The 21,642-nt window shown below is 43.5% G+C and overlaps 1 protein-coding gene across 1 annotated transcript in view; it reads left to right on the forward strand.

The window, feature by feature from the left end:
- Nucleotides 1–3,185: 3,185 nt before the first annotated feature.
- The window catches only part of KCNH1 (potassium voltage-gated channel subfamily H member 1), a 187,396-nt gene continuing 168,939 nt past the window's right edge, over nt 3,186–21,642 (forward strand). The window contains exons 1-3 of the mRNA XM_056357700.1: nt 3,186–3,418; nt 16,489–16,612; nt 16,859–16,965. Of these exons, the coding sequence (XP_056213675.1) occupies nt 3,346–3,418; nt 16,489–16,612; nt 16,859–16,965 (304 nt within the window). The 5' untranslated portion in view covers nt 3,186–3,345. The remainder of the gene's footprint in view (nt 3,419–16,488; nt 16,613–16,858; nt 16,966–21,642) is intronic.

Consider the following 21,642-nt stretch of genomic DNA (forward strand, 5'->3'; position numbering starts at 1 on the left):
TTTACTCAGACCGAAAGGCAGTGAGAGCAGGGAGAGGAGCATTATAGCAACTTTTCATGCATTTGAAAACTTTCAGAAGGGTTGGTGACTTTTGTGTCCACTGAAGAAAGTTTTTACTGGTTTTAAAGACCAGATGACTTAGCACCATTTTAGGGAAAGCTTTCCTAGGAGATTTGTTAGGTGTTGGAACAAATTACCTAGAGGTGCTTGTGTGGCTGACTAAGGGGAAGTTTTCTGAAGGAAGTTACAGTAGTATCTCTCAGGAGTGAACCTTGTGACAAGATGAAAGAAATGAGCTCTGTCCTGTTCCAACATTTTTATTTCATAGATGCCATGGGGTTTAGTGACATTCCCACAAATTAGTGCCTGGAACTGGTGTTTTTATTGATGATAGTTTCCAACACATTTGTGTATATCAATGCTGGAAGTTATGGTCACGTTAGTAAATGGGTTGGCATAAATACAGGCTGCTGCCAAAAAAGGGAGGCGTCTCAGCTGTCTTTCCTCATTCACCACCAGTGCTGGGTTTCTTCTCAGGCTAGTCTTCAGTTCGAGTGGGGTGACAAATACGTACAGCTTAGATGAGGTCAAATCTGTCCTTTTTGCAGCAGCAGCAGCTGCTCAAAATGACTCTGGAACAGTAGCTTAAGGCTTTGCAGCCAAGGGACAGTCACTTACTGGGGTACCAGAAATCCTGACCTAGGGCCTTTTTCAGGATAAACCAGGCTAAAAGAGCAGCATAATAAATTATAGCTGAATGTTCTCTGTAGCAAACTGACCTTTTTTTATTAGCCTTAAGTGGAAGTGTTAGATCTGTCCAATAGGCTTTAGCAAACAAGCAAATTAAGCAATTTCATTTTTTTCAGAAAGTCAAAAATTGGAAGCTGGAGTGAGGTAACTACCTAATAATGAAGTCAGACAGTGTATGTGTGCTGCTTCAAGTGGGGCTTTGCTTCCAGCTTTGTATCATTTGCAAAATTTACCAGTAATGGCAAGAAAATGAGCATAGAATTCAGAATAATCAGAGTGAAACATTAACACAGTGTCCGTCTGCACTAGTGGTGAAAAATTCGTATCACCAGTAGGAGTCGTATTTTGCAGTGGAGAGGAAGCCTAAAGGAGGTAGAAGATAAAGGACAAATTTTCCATTTGCTATAACATTTATTAATTTACAATTACAATGTTACAGGGCAGATGTAAATCCCAACCTAGCTAAAATGGTACCTTTGATGTAGAATTTGTAGGATTAAGCATGAGGCACTGAAAAATTTGATAATCAGAGCCTGGACAACACAGTGCAACACAAACCATAGCCAGCCCACGCTTGTGGAGTTCCAGAAAAAATATGGCTTTTCCTCTTTACTCTGTGTCCCCTTGCTCCCACTTCTGTGTACTTGCTGATTCAGTTTAAAATCTTTTTTTTCTTTAAAGGCCTTAAAGTTTCTGTAGTGCATGCCAGCAGCCAGATATCTCCAAGTCATAGATATTCCTGCAGAGCCTGGCAGAAGCTAAGCTAGTGTGCGCTTATCTAGCCCTCTGGCACAGTGGCTTAGAGGAATAATGACAGTATTCTAGATCCTAGTTTTTCAAAACCTCACTCTTGGTTGTTAACACTTGTGTAATTTCAGTGTCAAAGGTTACAGTTACAATTTTTCTGGGGAAATTGCCGGAAAGTTTAAGATCTCTTCAGGTTTGGCCTATGCTGCTGAAGCTAGCAGGAAGTAAATAACCTGGGGTCTTTATATGTACAGTTGTTGGGGATAGATTTAGATGTGTAAAGATGCAAATAAATGCTTCCATGGCATTTTTCAAAGTCCGACAACATTTCAGGGAGGATTAGTAGCTTTTTTTGCAACTTCAGGCACTTGATTTCTGCCCCCCTCCCAATCTGTCGGACTTCGGCAGCAAATCCAGGGATGGTCAGTATACAGTTCATGACCAGTTTAAAAGCTGCTTCCATGGCACAGCTGCTTCATATGCCTGGAGCAGGGCTGAGCCTTGCTGTGGTTTTAGGAGTCCCCCTGGTCTCCTGCTGTGCCAGGGGCTGCAGATGCTGGGACAGTCTGGGACTTGACCCGTAGTTCCTGCCGCAACGAAGTTGTTCCCTGCCTCTACGCCTCAACTCCCTGCAACAGGCAGCATGTGGCCTTCCACTTAAAGATGCTGTGGGAGGCAGGAGGTCGGCAGCAGGAAGACAGGGCTTGTATGGCCAGCGATGGCTCAGAGCCACGGCCACGCTGCGCAGCAGGGTCGGACAGTGTCTGTGGCTACCCTGGGGCTTGGCTACGGGCAATGGCTGTGCTGCTGGCCCGAGCATTAGCCAGGGGGCAGCCGGCTGGGCAGTGCTGGGATTCTGCAGGAGCAGTGCTAATACATCAAAAGCCTAAGTGACGTGGTCTGTCATCTTTGCCCTGCTTTATTTGCTTGTATTGTGAGAAATTGCTTTTCCCCAGGCATGTGAATATAAGGAGACGTGTCTTGGGTGTGCCCTGAGATGTGGAGCCTGGAGGTGCTGCACATAATGAGGCATTATAGCGAGTCAATACCAATGCCAGTGTGAAAATTAAAGATCTGAGTGTTTTCCGTTCGCTGACAGGTTTGTAAAAGGGAAAGAACAAAGTAGTTTAATCCCTGAATCAAAAACCGTTATAAATTAAATATTTCAAAGAGTTCAAAACCTGTCAAAGGTTGTATTTAAATAGTTTATTGCGCAGCTTCCACTGAGCAGTTAATCAGTTTGACCACATAACGCTACGGAGCCTTCCGAAAGACATCGCCGTCGGGAGGCGAGGCGCGCCGAGGGGCTGCGGGCGAAGCCTCCGGCGTCCCGCCGCGGATGGAGGCGGCGGAAACTGCGCTGCCTCCCGGGGCCCCGGCGGCCGCCAGCCTGCAGCGCCGTTACCGCAGTTTCGCGGGGCGCCGCGGCGCGGGGCCGGGCCTCGGGGGCGCCGTGAAGCGCCACCTGCGCCGGGGCGGGCAGAGCCCTGCGGAGCGCCGCCGCCGCCGCCCCCGGGGAGCGGGCCCCCGGCCCCGAGCCGGCGGGGCGGGCGGCTCGGCTGCGCCTCAGCCCTCAGCGAGCGCCGTGGCGCGCCCAGACGATGGCGCTGCAGCACCGGCCTTGCGGCGCGGCGGCGGGCGGCAGGGGGCGCTGCGGGGAGGTCCGGCGGCGCGGCGGCGGGCGCGGGGCTGCGGTGCGCGGGAGGCGGCGGGAGGGCCGCTGCCGCACAGCCCTGCCGGTCCCGGCGGAGGCATGAGGCGCGCGGGGCGGGCGGGCAGCGGCGCGGCAGAGCGCGGGTCGGCGCGGCCCTGAGCGAAGCCTCCGCGCCGCGCTCCCGCAGAGCGACTATGGCCGGGGGAAGGCGAGGGTTGGTGGCGCCTCAGAACACGTTTCTGGAGAACATCGTGCGAAGGTCTAACGGTAAGGGGTGGCCGGGGCGGCGGGGAGGCGCCGGCGCCCCGGTGCTGAGGGCGAGCTCTCTCGCTGAGGCGAAGCCGCCCGCCGCTCCCTCGGCGGGGGCCGCCCCGGTCGGAGGGACGTTGAGCCCGGCCGCTGGCCGGCGGCTCCGCCGGAGCGGCGCATCCAGGTGCCGGGCCGAAGCCGGTGCCGCCGGCCGGCCGCGCCGCCCGAGTGCTGCGGGAAGCCTCCGCCGGGGCTCCGGCTGCAGGTGCGGCGGCACGGCGGGGGGACCGGCCGGGAGGGCTGTGCCCGGTGCGGGGCGAGATCTGCGCCCGAGGGGCAGCGCCGGGGCCTGAGCCGGCCCGGGGGGCGAGGGGCCGGGGCACCGGGCGGTCCGCGGCGGCGGGAGGCGGTCCGGGCGTTCAAGATGGTCCCTGGGCAGGGGCAGCCGCGCGCGGGGGGTCGGCGGGGGCTGCCGGCCCGAGTTGGAGGGGGGCTCTGTCACAAGTGAGGAGAGAGTTTGCCATTTTGGGGGCTGAGGGGCGATAATTCCTTTTTTCCCAGCGCGCTGCAACCGGGTCTTTCTCTTGGAAAACTGTGGAGTGGAAAATGCCTCCAGTTTCACAATTGCATGCAAATAGGCATTAACGTTATCCAGATTCTTTCACTTGGGGACCTGCCGAAAGCGGCTCCCTCGGTGCGCCGCGACCAACCAGCCTTTATGTGTTTGTTTAAGCCTGGACATGTGCATTTATTTTTTTAAAGCTCCGAGCCCAAGTTCTGCCATTTTTAACGCTCCCGTTGACTTCAGGGGGGTTACTTAAGGGGTTGAGAACTTGTGGTATGATTGAGAACATGCAGGATTAAGCTCCTTTTGAAGACTAGACGAGTTAATTAATTAAAATATAGCCAGTTTGTTCTGATAAGGCAAAGACAATTAACCCTCTTGATAAGCAGCTAGAAACTCAAATTATCTAAAGACTGATTTTCATTATTTTAAATTAGGCAATATTATTAGAGAAACAGCCTTTGATAAGACCTTATTTTCATATACAATTGTGAGGCTCTTTTTCTAGGTGTTTTTTCTCTGCAACCTTGCTGTAGAAGGGAAGGGGTTGGAAGCTGCATTCCTGAAAAGATACTCGCCGTTCTTACAGTGAATCTTGCCCTTTTTTTAAAAAAAAAAAAAAATGAAATGTTGCATTTCATCACATTCAGGCTGCATCTCTAATCTTCCAACACCAGTTATCTAATGCTTTTCTCAAATCTGTCTTGACTTTGTAGATTATCTTCTTCATTAAAAAACAATTTTCTCTTTTGGCTTTCGGTGCCAAAACCTTGATGCAGTAAATCAGTTGAGGTTTGGAGATGGGGAGAATCGTGCAGCAGAAGCTATGCACCGTTTGTTCCTCTCTTCCCCCATTATTAAGAAGGTGTCATAACAGCATGGTGCTAGACAGCACAGGTAAAATGGCAGCGCTCCATTTCCAAATGCTCAGCAAGTCCTGAGGGCTGTAATCAACACAAGTTTTTAGATTAGGCTTGGTAGGAAGTGATGCACAGTTCAGACATACTAGGAAGTGACTTAGGGAAGTGACTCAGGTTTAGAAGCCTGTTTCTCCTCTTCTAGTTTTTGCTGGACCCAACCCAGCTTTGCGGTAAATGTGATGCCGTCACATACAAATGCTGTATGAATCAGTTCTAACGTGGGACATCAGCATCTTCTAACCTCTGTCTCTGTCAGGAGACAAGAATAGTCTCCTTTCTCTCCTTGCAGGCAGGGCTGTGCTGGCCAGCATGGGGGCTGTATGGAAACATGCCGGTTCCTAATTGCCTGTCTCACCTCGGCCTGCCTACTTGGTCTTTGAGATGGTTTGGGATGCCCACAGGATGAGTGTTTAAATGGGCCCATAAAGCTTGAGGTTTGGCTCCCCCTTCTTGGTTTCATTCGATTGAGTAGTAATGTGACCCGCAATGAAACTATCTAGGCCATTTGGGATTTGCCAAATAAACCTTGGGATTGCTGTCAAACTGTATTTGCTGGCACATGCAAACAAGTTAAGTAGTGCCAGCAGATATTGAGTTGATACAGATATAGGAACATTCCCAGTTTGGGGAGGATTTCCTTTGGAAAGAGAGGAATTTGGTCCATGAGCAGAAATGGTTCCTGAGTAAGTGCTTCACTTAAAGGTACTTGTAGATGACATGCATCTACAGTCACAGGTGAACTGAGGAAAACACATTCATTGCTACGTGTTATGTTTTGGGGCGGGGGGTGTTATTCGGTCTCTTTCACCGAGTTGGCAATAACAAAGTAATTGACATGAAACCTCTTTTGGAAGCATTGCTCTAAGGACAGCACTAATTATACTGTTTTTTTACCATTAGTTTAATAAGGAGTTCTTTGGATAGCCTTTCATATTAGATGTGGGACTGGTGAGCTGATGCATGTTCAAAGGCTAAAGGTAATCATAGCGTATGTAGGCAGGCAAGTTCAGGGGTTTTCCGTCAGGGTTGGTATTTTGCTCGTGTTTATATCATACCATCTACAGCAAGACTCACCTCAAACTCAGTTGGTCTGAATCATCTCCTTTAGAGTTATTAGGGATGAGAGCTGCTTCTTAGGTTGCAAATCAGCTGAGATGGGTTTTCATGCACTACATGGCAGCCCAAAGAGCCACGATAAGCTGAGAAGCTGCACAGTATTTCCTCCCCACACACTGGAATTAAAGAAGGAATTGAGAATTTCTCAGCCCATCCAGGGATGGGATGAGATGGCCTTATGATAGCACACGCAGCAAAGAATATATGAAGTGTCATCTGCCTAGACCTCTGTACCTCATCCAGTCCTTCTTTTTGAAATGAGGGACACTGTAATCCTGCTTGCCGCATATTTAATGTTTAAAAGCTGTGTTTCTATACTAGCCATGTAGGGCTAAGAAAATAAGTGTTGCTTGTAGTGCTTGGTTGACAAAAATTTGTTTGAAGCACTGAAATATTTAAAGACCAGAACACCCAATGGGACAGAAAATGAGCCCATGCTGTAAAACAGAGCAGTATGTAAAGAATCAGTAGCCCCTGATGGTTACTGCTAATGCGATATTAATGTTTTTCTCGGGTAATGTAATACACCCACAGTATACAAGCTCTATAACAATAACAGTTATAATCTTGGTTCATGGCCAAGGCACCCAAATTCAAATGGTGTGATATATTACAGAGTATTCTGATTCTTCATGATATGCTAATGCTTTATCAATAACTGGAGGCAGAAATACTTTTCAGTTTACCTAAATGATAGCTGGATTCTGCAGTCCTTCCTTGGTCAAAATTCTCAGTGAGGTATGTGATACTTTGCATGTGTAAGGGTGGCTAAAGCAAGCCCTGTGTTTACGTGGCTTTGGAATTTCAGTGGAAGTCACAGATGCTTTTCTGATTTATGGATGAAACAAGGAGATTGGAAGAAGGGGAGGTTAGAGGACATAAGGCTTGTGCGAATTTAGCCTTGCTTTCACTAAATCCCCAGGCAACATCCTAATGAGACATCAGGTGTGGAAGCAAATATGCACCCTTTGATGGAGAGTGCAGTGAGTTCCCTGTAGAGGGAAAGAAAAACCACCTTCAGACACAAATCCTCAGTATAACAGACATTTCCATGATTTATGGCATTGCTTCCTTTGGAGACTGTAAGGTCCCAGTACAATAAGCATTCTGCAACCTGGGCATGCTAACCTTGTACCATTGTCTGGGACCTAGGAGAGAAATTAACTGTATTATAAACAGCTCTGAAACTGAAAAACCTGGTTTTGTGTTCAGTCGGAGAGAAATGCAAAGGAAACTAAAAGAGAATGCAGAACTAAACTGTTTTATTTTCATGCTTTTGCACTTGAACAAAATGTTCACTTAATTGAAATGTTTGCAAAGGATCCTTGACCAGACAGTGCTGTGGCTGCTGCAACCTGGCCCTGCCTACCTTCGCTTTGAAACCTAAAGCAGTGAGCGGCATGGTAGGGCGATACAGACCTGGCTGCAGCTAGTGTGATTTGGGTCCAGAAGCAGTATAGGCATGCTATAAGGGTTTACTGTCTTAAGTGTTGTGGGCCTAATTGCTTTCAGACTACAGAGCTATTCTGTTGGTAGGGAACACATGTATGAACAGGACAAGCTCTGCATCACTCTTCTGTATGTGATGTGCCAAGGGTAGTCAGGCCCTGGGCACTGCTGGGCTACCTTGTACTACTGCAGCACTTTCAGTAAATAACATCAATCATCAAGAAAGTATTTTCATACTGAGAACAGGACTGCTTTTGTTGAAATTAGCAAGCACGTTTTTTGGGTGGAGTATATTTTTCTGTTTCCTTTTGATACAATATGTTTGGTTCCCTGACAGTTCATAGAGGTCTGTAATTTTCAATGAATTTTCAGGCAACTAGATTAAATGCATTATTTGCAGGGGACCAGCAGTCTTCTGCTGCAGGTAAATTACATCCTAGTTACCTAGTGAGGTTCTATTGAATAGTGAAATGCATTTTAGTGACTGTTTTAGACATGAAAGTACTGAAAAAGACAAAGCTAACTGTGCACAGGGAAGAGCACAGGTATCTTTATGAAGTGCAATATCTGGATTAAGCTATCCCAGTTCTTAAAGCTCCCAAATGGGCTGACTTACAAGGCTGTAGCAGATGTGCAAGAGGTTTTCTGCCCCATGCTGCCAGTTTATAAAGTCTCATCCACCTTCCGGACTTCGGTAGGTTAATATCAGCATAAAAAAATCCCCAGCATAATGGAATAGAGGGGTCTGTCCTGGAGAATGCTTGCCTTCCCTTCTATGGAAAGCTGTTTGCCAGCCACACCTTGCAGAAAGTGCATGGAAAACTGATGGATGAGTAGTAAGATGGTGTTGTATGTGTAGGGTGCCTTTAGCTGAACGTTTTGTTTCTCTTGCCCTCTTCCCGTTACTATGGTTTGCGCTGTGGAAGGTGAAGTGAATGTTACCCTTTACAAATCTGGCATCCAGTGGTTGAACTTGAGTCTGTACACTTCTATATCTAATCCTGTAAGACGCAGTTTATTCAAGATTTCCTGTAAAATCACTTTTGGCTAAGTAAAGTCTGCTAGTATGTGTGTCTTTTGCCACTGATTAAAACAAGACACTTATCCATGAAAGCAGCAGACCTTCAAAAACCACAAGGGGACAACTCATAGGTTCTGTGTTAAGGACATTGTCTCAAACTGAGAATGAAACAAAGGAAAGGGTTTTATTTTTTCCTGATCTTCCTTCTTTTCTAAGTTAACAGCTGTGGAGGCACTTTTATTTTCACCCGTGCTTTTCATACAGTTGGTCAGTACATCAAAATATCTATTTGCTATTGGCATTTTTTTTTTCTCAGTATCACTTGAGTTGAATATAAAATGTTTTTTTTGCTGACTTTTACTAGGCCAGGAGCTTCTAGTTTTGGGTGTGCCATCTTTATGCATTTAGAAATGTACAACCTGATTTCCTTAAAATGACTTTTATAGATAGTGAGGAAAAACCCCTGTACAATACATGATAGATAATGTGTTTTAAAATTAATGTTCTTGAAAGCTCAAGAAGTTCTGCTGTGGTAATTCAACATATCAATCCATTTCTGCATTAAATCCTAGAACAAGATCGTAAACCAAATCTTAATGAAACCCATTCATTGGAGAATTTGTTAATGCATTTTTGTAACTCGTCTAGCTAAAAGTGAGCAAGGAGTTAGGTCTTGTCAAATGCTTTTAAGGCTTTTGATGGCTGTAGCTATAATCAGTAAATCAAATAGCTTATTTAAACTGATGGAAGGCCCATATAATTGATGCAACTAAAAGATGCTTTTTCCTGTATGTCTTTTAAGATCAGATGGGGGGGAAGACCCCCCTGACCAATTAAATTATGAAGTCTCACTGCTAAACAGTGGGTTTGTGCTTTATTAAGAATGGTGTAATGTATGACTCTTACAACTGATGAACTTTATAATTTATCATGCTAAGGTCACATTTGTCTAAATGTCTTTTTTTAAAAAAAATAAATTTCTCAGTATGGACAATACTTCAGGGACAGGTGAAGAATGATGCTATGCATAAAATACATATAAATGCTTTTGTGCACTTTCAATTTCAGCTATTTTTGTTCTGTTATTCTGCACTAATTTGTTTTTTTTTTTTTTTTAAATACAGATACTTATGAAGACTTTAGAGTTACTAGTGTTGGAAGGATGTATTGTTTTCAGTTTAAACTTTTCTCATGATAGAGGCCTACTGTGAAATACTAACTATAACAGTGGAAAATAACAAATGCTGAGGTGGAACCAGTAGTTTTTTATCTATACTGCTGGCTGAAATTGGCATTAATTTTCTGTAATGATTCAAACTGAGTCACTTGGAGTTGTTGCTTTAGTTAATGTCTCTTGTTATTTGTGGTACATATGATGAAATAAATTTTTTAATAATCCTTCTCAGCCTGGTCTTGTACTATGCTCTGCAGTACACATGATGGTGTAAGTCATGTTTGAATAAAGCATGAAATGCCTGCATTTCGTGGACTCTGTTCATGCTGTAGCAGCCAAGGAGCTTTTAATTTTTTTTTAATGTAAAATAAGTCGTTATATAAAACTTTTATAAAACACGTAAGCCCAAATGAACTTATCTCCAGAGTTTTATAATATGTTGTTTTGAATTAGACTGAGGCTACAGCTTAAAATAATTTGGTCTCGATATTAAAGATGTACAATCTTGAGGCCACTATATCATCATTCTATAGAGATATCAAGTTGTTCAATGGGGTATTTAAACATTGATGCACTCCCACTCTAGGAATGAATACAAGGAGATACTGAGTAGATGTGTGTATCCATGTAACACCGTTGACTTCTGCAGGAGAATGTGGGCGGAAGAGCAGAATTTTGCCTTATTACTATTATTCTACCGTATGAATAGTCTTTCAGCCCTTCGGGCAGCTACGTACTTGCTTTGAATGCAGTTACAGCACTTCTGTTACAATGAAAATATGGCTGGTTCCTGTGTCTAACCCTCCCTGAATTGTAAGCCTTCAATCCTGTGTATGCAAAGAAAGGATTGAATAGGTACTTGATTTTCAGTTTGACTTATTTGTACAGATTTAGGGCCATATTTTGATCTCAGAAGTTACATTTGAACAATATAACTAATCAGTGTGACTAAATGCTTCTGGTTTACTTTTTTTCAAAGCTAAGAGTAAACATTAGCAAAAATTCATACATACCTACCCTTTGCAAGTTGCTAAAGCAAAAGCACGGTATGAGCTGTGTGATGTAGCAATTTTGACAGGCCTACTGTCTATTTCCATGCATTGTGTTCCTTACCAAAAATGAAACCATCTTTTTTTTCCCCATATCCAAATAATTCCACTTGTGATGCAAAGTTACATGTTTGTAAATACCAGAGTTGTTTAGAAACTCATCTGTCCCTTATACTTAAGCTCCAAGATATAGTCTCTAATTGTATGACAGTTGCACATGATTTTTGCCTACGGCACATTTCTTATGCTGGCTGTGGCATAGCACCTCTGCTGCTTTATGCCCAGCTAACGGAACGGTAGCTAAGGAGGCTGTATCCCCCCCCACCCATCCCCCCATCCCGGTGACCATGGGTAGGGTAAGAAACCTGTTTATGAAGCAATTCTTCCAGTTCTGCTGTAGTAGTGGTTTGTGCTGTGTAATGGCAGAGGTCTAGGTTTGCTTTACTGAAGATCTGTAGGAGGAGTTTGAGACATGATAACAAGAGACATGTTCGTCTCTATAGCCAGGGTTGTGTCCTCACCCAGCATGATGAAGGCTGTGGTCTGGAATGAGGAGGGCAATTTCTGTTCTCTTGGAGACTTATGGGAGAATTAGCCAGTTTGGTGGGGAGCATGTTTTCCCACCACAGGGATGCTGATTCTCCTTTCACTGAGAGGGTAACAAATTAGGAGCAAATCTTTTTGCATTTCTTGGTGACTGTGGGAAAAGATTAAAATATTTGAATTACATTTCTGCACTGTGCCAACCTAAGCACACTTGTGGGGGGCTTTGACAGACCTGCACACATATCTGAAAGTGCAGCGGGCACCAGCCTCCGTTGTTACCGAGACCTGTGCTGCAACTCACAGAGCAGAGGTTCCCTCTTGGTCACCTCTGTGTGCTTCCTTTGTGCAGGCAGGCAGCGATGTTGGGACATGCCTGGCAGTGTCGTGGGAATAGGTCTGGTGGCTGGTCCCTGACCTTCTGCCAGTGTGTCCCAGGAGAAGGCCTGTGCACCACCGAAGGGACAGGGAAGGCAGAACGATGTGCTGGCCTCTGAAAGAGGTGGGGGCCTCCGCTTGGCAAGGTCCATCTTACAGGAGAGGCTAGGATGCTCTGGGTGCGAATGCGCAATGGTGCAGGGGAGTGGTAGGAAGGAAGCATTTCAGTAACTTGCTCCATGCCCTTGCAAGGAGGTGACCTCCCCTCAGCTGGCTAGCCCTGACCAGATGTGAGCTGCTTCAGGGCAATTCAGGGATTTTGGAAGTTTGAGCTGATAGACAGTTTTGGTTAAAGAAAGCACTGTGTGTAACAAGATTCAGTAGATATGGCAGTTTCAGTGAAACTCGGTGTTCTAGAGACTTGCTACTGCTGCTGTTAAAGGATTGCTGTTATTTGGAAAGACGTTTTCTGATTCTTCTGTGCTGGTGTATTTTGTGAGTGGAGGAAAGTACTGGTTTCAGTGACTGAGCAAAATCCATTCTTATGTTTTGGAAGGAGTTAAAATGTTTTTCTTGTTGCTTTAAAGCAGCTGTGTCTAGTTTGAAGTGATAATCCAAAACAGGTCTGGCATTTGAGTTTGTGAAGGCTGGCATGTGGATATACTGTAGTGAACAGAACTGACTTGTGGAAAATGCAGGTTAGAAAACAGGAAGTGAGGTGCTTCACAAAGTACCCAGTGCTGCAGACCCTCGTCACAGAAGCCCATCCTACTCATGCAAGTGATTGTGCTGCCTTTGAGATGTTGCAGTTCTTGTCTTTCTACAGCATGATGTACTCTGTGCTGTGCTTCTACATATTTCTATGATTCCTAATAGTCTTGCTCAGACTGTGCCAAATGCAGCACAGGCCAGAACTTCAGGTCTTCTTTGACATAAGCCCGCCCTCTCCAGTTCCTAGCTCAGTTCTTGGAGTAAGTAAGAAGGACCAGTGATGCTTACAGCTTCTCCTTGGGCCGGGCAATACCACTAACCCAACCGACATTGTGATAGAAATTGATTTCCTGGTAAGGGAGTCCTTTGAGTCCTTTCAAAGAGGTGCCTCAAGTCACTAAAGTTTGAGTACCACAGCTATCACATGCACATTTAACCTCCTGTCTTTGAAGAGAATTTAGCAGTGGATTTCTTCATGGTCTTCTTCTGACCTGCTCCTTTCGTGGCTTTGACCTACTTGTGAGTCCCCAAAGAGCTTTGCCTTGCAATGCTCAGAGAGTTCACTAGGGCATCCCTTGTGCCTGTTGTGCAACAAAACTACAGCTGTTTCCTGGCCTCTGGGACCCTGCGCCCCTGTAGATGGAGAAGCAATATTTGCCTCAGTGGATGTTACTTAATATTTTCTTATGTTAGAAACAATTGTTTAACGCATTATGAGCTGTCTCCAAGCACGTTGTCAGGGATGTCAATGCAATTGAATGTAAACAATAACAATGAGAACAGCCCTTCTACCGCCAGGTTATCTGTCAGAATAACCTATGCAGGGGTGTTGTAAGTGGGAGTCCTTATTTTATGCTGTGTCTTGCCAGTGTTCACACAGGCAAAATACCATTGTCAGAGATGCTCCTTCTGAAGAAATGCAGGCGTGTTCTCCACATAGGCACAGAACTGCTGTTGTGCCATTGTTTTGCCTTTAAAGAGATCTGGGAAGAGGAGTGAGTAACTGGAAATAAATTCCTCTTTGTCTGCAAGACCCTTTCTTTTCAGATGCTGGGGCTCCCACTCTGTGGTCTGTTAGGCCACAGCAAGTTTAAAAAAAAAGAAAAAAGTGGGTACATAAAGTTTGGAAACGACTGGTGCAGACAGTCTCTCTTTTTGCAACAAAATCAAGAACAAAGGAACTGATCATCCTGAGCCTGGTAACCTCCCAAGGAAAGCTGGCAGAGAGCAGTGGGTTTGAAACCTCTTTCCTGGCCCGTCAGTTTGGATTGAGCTACACTACATCTTCTCTTGGCTGCCTGGCTGCAGTGCTCACAGAGGCCAATGGCCCCTCTCCAGGCTTTCAGCTACCTGAGGAGTTCCTAAGCACTGGTTCTTGCAGGGCATTTTGTTGGTTCTGGGGATGACCCCAGGGCAAGTACTAAAAAAGTGTGGCAATAGAGCTGGAGGAGCAAGCCCAAAGATGAGTCAGGGGTGTGGTGGTGACTCCGGAGAATGGGTCCAGCTTCAATATTTACTTCCTCTGTGTTTCTAAGATATGTAAAGCCTGGATCAAAGAAGGGTGAAGATGCATGAAGTGGGAACTAGCTAGAAGTGACTTACAAAACAGTGGGATCATCAAAACCTCTGACTTTCTCCTTGAATTGATAGGTGCCCAAGGTTTTGCCTCTAAAGCTTTGTAGGTACATAAAGGTTGTAACTCTCAACTAAACCAAATCTGGACTCTCCATTGAAGCATTCTACGTCCACCTCCTGGAGATGCTCACCCAATGTAGACTAATGGGATTGCCTAATAGGGATGCATAAAATACGGCAGCTGAGTCACACTGGCTTAGAAACTTATATGCTAAGGATGTTGGCATTTGTTCTCTTTGGTAGCTTGATAATTAGAACAATCATTCAGGAGTTGAAGGCTGAGCTTTCACTGCCCTCAGGTAGCCCCACGTCTTGTAGGAGAACACCCAAACTGCTAGGCTGTCAGGGAGGAGTAAAATAGGTGCGTGTTCTCTAAGCATGTGTTAGAAACTGCCAGTCCCAACAAATCAGGCTTCATAGGGCCAAAACTAAAGCAAGTGGCAATGTGATTCTTTAGCTTCTGCAATTATGGCGAAGAATCTTGGGTACTTCCTGTGAGAACTGGGCTTATGTTAAAATATTGGTATCGTAGGTAATCTAGGAAAGGGAAAAACCCCAACCTTAAAATATCCTATTTTTCCATTGTTTTCCATAATTTAATTTGAGCAGGTTTCTGTTTGTTGTGCTAATGCTTTTCAGTTCTACCTTACCAACACTATGGACAGAGCTTCCAGATACGAAGTCTTTGAGAGCTGGGCATCTAGGGGCTAGGCGGTAGCAGTCTCATGTTTTGGTGCTTAAATCCTTTTGTGGACTTAGTGCTTTGTTTTTACCTGTAGGAAGGGGATAAGAGAACTGTCAGAAATGTTGCAAGGCTAGATAAAAGTAGAATTACCACAGTAACAGTCATCAGAAAGGCGCTCTATATAGCTTTTAACAAAAAAAGAGGTTATTTGTCCAAAGACTATTGAGGTTTAAGTGTGAAAGGAAGGCCTCTGCTTAAGCTAATAGAAGTTATTCAAGAAGCTCTTGAGGAAGTGGAAGAAAGGCTAAGTTACCTTTTGAGAAGGGGAGATGGTGGGAAGGAATGCATGCATGCAATAATACCGTTCAGATCAGGGCAGGACCTGGCCTAGTATTTGTATTTGCGTATTTTTTGTCATTTTTTTTGTACTTCCTGATGAAAATCTAAAAATATCTTAGCACAGTACAATGCAGTGTTTATAACAGACACTGAAAATCACTTACTTTAGCAATGAGAAATTACTTGGCTTACTTATTCATAAGAAGGGGTAAAAGACATTTTTTTTCTTTGGAACAAAAAGCTTCAACCAAGCAAAACCCGTAGTATTTAAAAGAGACTGTGACAAACAAAGCAGTTAATATGTCCTGAAGTTATACTACTGATGTATTTCATTCTAAAGAGTGTATAAAGTCACACTTAATCATGCTCAGGGGACTGGGCAATGGATTTAGATAGCTATGGGAATGTCTTCTTTAAATCCACTTGAAGTTTGCAATGGGACAAAAGATTTTGGAAGGGAAAGTTAAAATAAACAATTTGCAATTAATTGGTAAAATATCTTGTTTCTGTCTCTTGGTTGCAGGAGGCATTAAGGACAGCTATGTATATTCAAGCAGTTGTGGGTAGATCCTGAAAAGTAGGTAGTGTAGCGGACTCCCTTAAAGGCTCCCCTTCAACACGAATGCCTCTTAATCTTGTGTGACTGCCTAGCCTTTTCTTTCAAAAGCCAGGGGGGTCTTTGCAGCTGTGAAAGGGGTCACCAATCTCCCCCTGCCGCCAGTGTCCAAGCAGCAGCACCGATGCCTCTTGGTGCAGGCGTAGTTAGTTGACTGCACAAGAGCCAAAGCAGCAGAGATAAGCAAGACCTGGGCCCAGCATTGAGTGTGTTCATAACTGAATTGAAATAGCAATCATAAAAAAAAAAAAAGAGTAACATGCACAGATCCAGTGAGAATGGAGGCATGAATCCAGCTCAGTTCTTTTTCTTACTGATTGAATTTTCTCCTGGCTTGTACAGCAAACAGAAGTTTTTTCTGCTGGTGTAAGTACTAACCCTAGTTCCCCAGTGTCTAGTTTGGAGCACTGTGCCATACAAGTGTTTGAGCTTGTGTGGCCAGCAGTGAAGGTGATACTGAGAGGAGCCACTGTGTCTGCATTCAGAGAGGAGCAGTATCACTTGTGTGATGTTTTGGCTGTGTGTTAAAAGAGGCTTCGCATTCAAACTGAGTGTCATGGTGGGTCAGTGCATGTGGCACGGAAGGAAGCAGTTTGGTGCATCTGTCCTCAGTCAAGAGATGAATTTTACCTGCTTAACCATCCTGTTCCATTTGCATAAAACCATCCTCTTGGGCTTTTGCATGAGTAATTAATATGTTGATTTTTTAAAAAAAAGGATTTACTTAAAATTAAACCCGTGAATAATCCTGTTGACCGCAGTGAGAATAGTATCTGGGAAAAGCTGTGCAGGGACTGAAGCCATCAGGATTGGGTCCTGAAATGAGTATTTCCTCTAATGCAACCATAGCCTTGTCTAATATCTAACTGATGTGCTCTTTCAAACAGACACTAATTTTGTCTTGGGTAATGCCCAGATAGTGGATTGGCCCATTGTCTACAGCAACGATGGATTTTGCAAGCTATCAGGATATCACAGAGCAGAAGTTATGCAAAAAAGCAGCACCTGCAGGTATTTGAGAACAGATTTATTTTCTGTTAAATAGCTTGTAGTGTTGTGCTTGTTGCTTGAGGAGAAAAGTAATCTGTTTATTCCAGTTTTATCTGTTATCTCCTGGGGCTGCATCTGTCAAATACGCTTTCCAGGTGAAAGAAAACCAAAGAACGGCTATTTCTAAATAGGTCCTTTTCACACTGTAAACAAATGGCTTTGTGCCTTTGTCTAGTATCTGACTTGAATTTCTTGCTTTATTTGCAGTTTTATGTATGGAGAGCTGACAGACAAAGATACAATTGACAAGGTCCGGCAAACATTTGAGAATTATGAGATGAACTCCTTTGAAATCTTGATGTACAAGAAGAACAGTAAGTAGTTGATTGGTTTCTTTGTTAATGTAGGTGTGTAAAGTTGTTTTACATAATAGTGTAAAGTGCAAGTCTGTCAGCTGGAGGACTCTTCTTTATCTAGGGCTAAATAAGCCCCAGTTCTACCAGTTGACCTACAAGGGAGAAATGAGAACATTAGGGAAGAAAGTCACTCAGGGAGGCAGACAGAGCTCTCTAATCTGTTCTGACGTTTAGAGCAATTTTTGTGTGATGCTTTAAGACAATACTCAAGATTCCATCAGCAATGATAATACGCAGGCTAGGTTTACAGAGAACATACTTTTTCATATTTTAAAAATTTGATATAGCAAAGCCAATATTTAGATGTAGCTTTGGAATAAAAAGAACCCATCCTTTGTTTTGGAAGCTGAACTACTTCTGATGTTTTCACATGAAACTTTTGTTTTGGACAAAAATTCCTTAATTTGGATATGATTTTTTTTCTTAGGAATTTCAGTCTGTCTGTAATGGCATATGTCAGCAGATGAACTACTTGCCCAGAACTTGTCCCATCTAGTGTGGACTATGTCATGGCACAGTTATTTTCATCTACTTAATGTCACCTGAAATATAAGTACACTGAGGTCTTCAGCCTGGCCAAATGTTAAGCTGAAAGTCTACATTCTGTAACTTGTTTTGCTCTTAACAATTTTGCTTTCTAATCATGGAACTGGTAGTGTCTGTGTACAGGGGAGGGTACCTTGCAGAAGCATTCTGCTAGCAGCTTCTTCCCATTACACCTGTGATGATCATTTTGGTCAGTTCCACATTAGTGGGTATGGGGGGCTTCAAACACAAAATATAATGTAGGCTGGTATGATGTAATTTTTGACAGTTAACCTCTTTGCTGCTTTGTTTCTTGTTACAAAGACCAGTTTTCTGGGGAAAGGTTATCCAATCTATCTGTATGTGTGAACTATTGGTATTTCTGCAGAAATGACCAGCTAGTAGTGATGGAGTTTGGTGGGAGAACCACAGGCACTTCACAAAAGCTAAAATATAATACTTACTGATGGTAGTGCTTGATCAGTGCTTGATTGATGTTAGTTATTGATCAGTGGATGTGTGGAGCTGCTTGTTTTCTATCAGAATTAAGCTGGTCTTCTAAGAAGTGGTGGTGCAAAAGTACACGGAATAGTTTTTTGTTATTTTTTTGGAGAAGAAAAAAAAGTCATTGAGAGATTTTCCCTTCATCTCTCTTCTAGTTGTTGTCTTCTCTTTTTAGCCTGTCCAAAGCATCATGACCTTTGACACGGTGCCATTGCTGAGGGCTCTTCGGGAGCACAGCTTTGCTGGTCCAATGCATTTGAAAAGTTATATGCACTATCTGAATGGCCTTGATTTGTGCTTCTTTCCTTCGAGTGTTACCTGCCTCCAATGTTTACCTATTTCTTAAAGCTGATTTCTGTTCCAAGCTCAGTTAGTGGCCGTAGGGACCATATGCAGCTCACATTTATGCATCCAAAGCCAAGTAAATAAGCTGCAGTCATGGGATCTAGGAGGCTCTGGAATTCTCTTAGTTAACAGTGATTTGGCACCAAGAGATTATGCAGCTAGTCTTCTTTCATTGCTGCAGCATATGGCCTGTAGTAGGGCCTGGGGCCTCTCTGTCTTTTATACAGAATTAAAGCAAGGTAACCATGGAGTGAGGAATGTCTCCTGCCCTGCTGTGCACTTCCCTGAGGAGAGGTGGCCTAGAACAAAGTCCAGCTGTGCAGAAGCTGTGTTGTGCAACATGCCAAAAAGCAGAGCTGTGATGGCTCTGGTGTGAGCACAGAGGGTCACAGGCATGGGAAAAAGGAAAGCACAGAGCTTGCTTTTAAGTTTAACAAAATGCAGTACTCTTCTTGTTTGTTAGATTTGTAGCCTTAGAGGTCCATTAACTACTGTTACAGAGACTGGCTAGTAACACTAGAGAGTTGTAACTAAAAAGTGCCAAAAAGGAGACACCCTGGAGCTTTTTCTCAGAATAAGCCACATTATAGAAAACAGTGTTGTTTACCAGTTACTTAGCATGTGCCTTTGTGGGCACCTTGCCTCTGCCTGCAACTATGGCAGTTGCCTGCTTGGGCAGTAAACATGATTGGTTTCTTTTCGAAAGGACCCCAGATTTTGTTAGGCGTCTTTTTCCTGCTCTTTGTTTCTTTTTTTTTTTTTCTTTTTTTTTTTGTCTCTCTATTCTTCCCTCATTCAATTTTCTTCTTCAAATTAGCTTCTTCTTCAAATTAGCTCTACTTAAAATCAGAGAGGAAGTAGACTTTTATTGTTCTTTACCTGACCACTCCCACCCCATGAGCTAAGAGTCATAATAAATAGCAAGTTTTTCTTCCATTTTTGTGTTGTTCAATGATTGGTACGTTTTCCACAGCCTGCACATTTAACACACTTATAGCTGTTTTAACAATACAATTTCTATCCTTTTTTGGGGAAAAAAGGAAAACAAAGCAGGATTTTCAAGTTAATTATGATGTTGCTAGTGCAGGTCAATCTTCATCTTGTATTTTTATGAGCAGCAGTCATCTCCCTCTTTCTCTGAGTAACAATTATGTCCTGATCTTCCACTAGACATGTCAACAATAGATTGAGACAATTACTAATGCTACTAGAAGTGACAGGGTTTTTTTGACACAGCGCTCTCCATGGTGGTGGTCCAGTGCTAGTCTTTACTTGGTTGTCTGTTAAGAATTCCCCATCCAGATGTTGATCGGTATAGTATATCCACCAGCCTCATTGAATTTCACAGTATCAACTCCAGAAACAACACAGGCTGTAATATTCAGAAGAATGATGATACAATTTTCTGCCTTTGTCATGTTTGCATGTATGGATATTGTCTTTACCCTGACCTCCTGTTTCTCTGTCCAGCTCTGCCCGCATCCAAAAGTGACTATCCTCCCTCTTTTCAGAACTTAAAGTTAAGATTTGATAGAGATTTTTGATGGTTCCTTGGGCTAGGCCCTTGATTACTTAGCAGATATGTGATGATCATTGTTATTCTCTGGAATTTCTAATGCAGAGCTCCTTTAGGATAATTGGAAGCAATTGGAGCAAGCAGGTGCACAGCCACCAGATTTTTGTCATTGTTGCTCTGATCCTGTTACATTCCTGTTGCATTCAGTGGGAATTCATGGTCATACCTGGAAAGAGACAAAGTGAAAGCTTCCTTTAATCTGCACTGCAAAATGACAAGAGGCGGGTTGACAGTAATTTCATATGAGAGCTTCAGTGCCATTGTTTGATTAGATGTGAGCGTTCAGTGATGCTGGAAGTATTTTTTATTTTTATATAGGAAAATCAAAACATTACTAAGTCTCACTGAAATCAGTGGAGTTATGTTAACTTACACCAAGGAAGAATATGGCCTAATGTATTAGAAAATATTTTGTATCTAGTCTTAGTCATATCTTAGTTTATCTGAACTCATGCAGCTTAAGCATCTGACTTCTTATGAGACTTTGACAGATATTTGTTAGGTTCTTACACTTTACGGTCAGCCTCGTAAATTAAAATGGCTCAGTGAATTAAACTTGGAGTTACATTGCCTAGTTTTCCATCTACAGTATAGATCTGGGTTACAAGCAGTGCAAAAGCAGGCTTCTTCTAGATGCGCTTGCTTCCATTATTGCTGAAGTAAGCTTTTGTAAGAATATAAAATGGCACCTATTTGAAATCTAACCCCCTTTTCTATGCAGTACTTGATCTGCTTCAGTGTAAGAATATCTGAAGTGGGCTGGACTCTTCAAAACTAAAGTATATGAAGAGTTACAAAGAGTCTTCAGGTGTCCCCTGTCTAAGCAAAGACATTCCCATTGATTACAGTCTGCAACAGTACTGCAGAGAGTGATAAGACACCTTTTTATAATTTCTTTTTTCTCAGAGGTTTTCTACAGGTGGGGCCAGTGGAATGGCAACAGCCAAAGGGTATGCTGCAGGTAATTAGTTTGCACTCTACAAAGTGGCTTAGATAAGCAGTACCTCTCCTCTGAGTACATATATTATAGTGAGAGTCCCCAAGGCTGGGCTTCACTTTCAGTTTGTCCCAGGGTTCACTTCCCTGTTTTTCTGGGTGCTTGAATGTTGTACGGATTTAATACCATGAGTATTTGTGTGTGGATAGTTGTTTGTTGGATATTTTGTTAACACATATGCGCCCCCCCCACATATTAGAAGGCTTTAAGATGTCAAAGAATGACAAATAAGCCCAGAGTAGTGATTTGGCAGATTCTACTTGTACTTATTTTTGGGACCAGTGCTTTCTACAGAGGTTAAAACTCAGACAAACAACCCTATCCTAATTTATAGAGAGCAAAATTCACTTCAGGGTGGTAGACCTGTGATAGCCCACCACTAGGGAGAGTTTCTCATAGCTGCTATTGGTTAAAATAATTTATATTAGTGTGTGCTGTGCCTCTAGTATTTCCAGATGGAGACCTTTGCTAAACAAAATTGTTGCATAGGGCCAGAAGTAGGAAAGAATGAGGGTGTTGGAGTAATGTGGCGTGTATCCTCCTGAGCCTCCCATTGAAATCTAGCTCCATATTTGTCAAGCAGTATGCACACCAGCATCTCCTTTTCAGTGAAATCCATCTGCATGAGTTCAGTTGCTTTCAGCAAGGTCAAATCTAAGGGTTTTTGATTCATAAAACTGGTAATTCC

The sequence above is a fragment of the Falco biarmicus genome, chromosome 12, assembly GCF_023638135.1.
Source record: "Falco biarmicus isolate bFalBia1 chromosome 12, bFalBia1.pri, whole genome shotgun sequence".
Classification (NCBI taxonomy): Eukaryota; Metazoa; Chordata; class Aves; order Falconiformes; family Falconidae; genus Falco; species Falco biarmicus.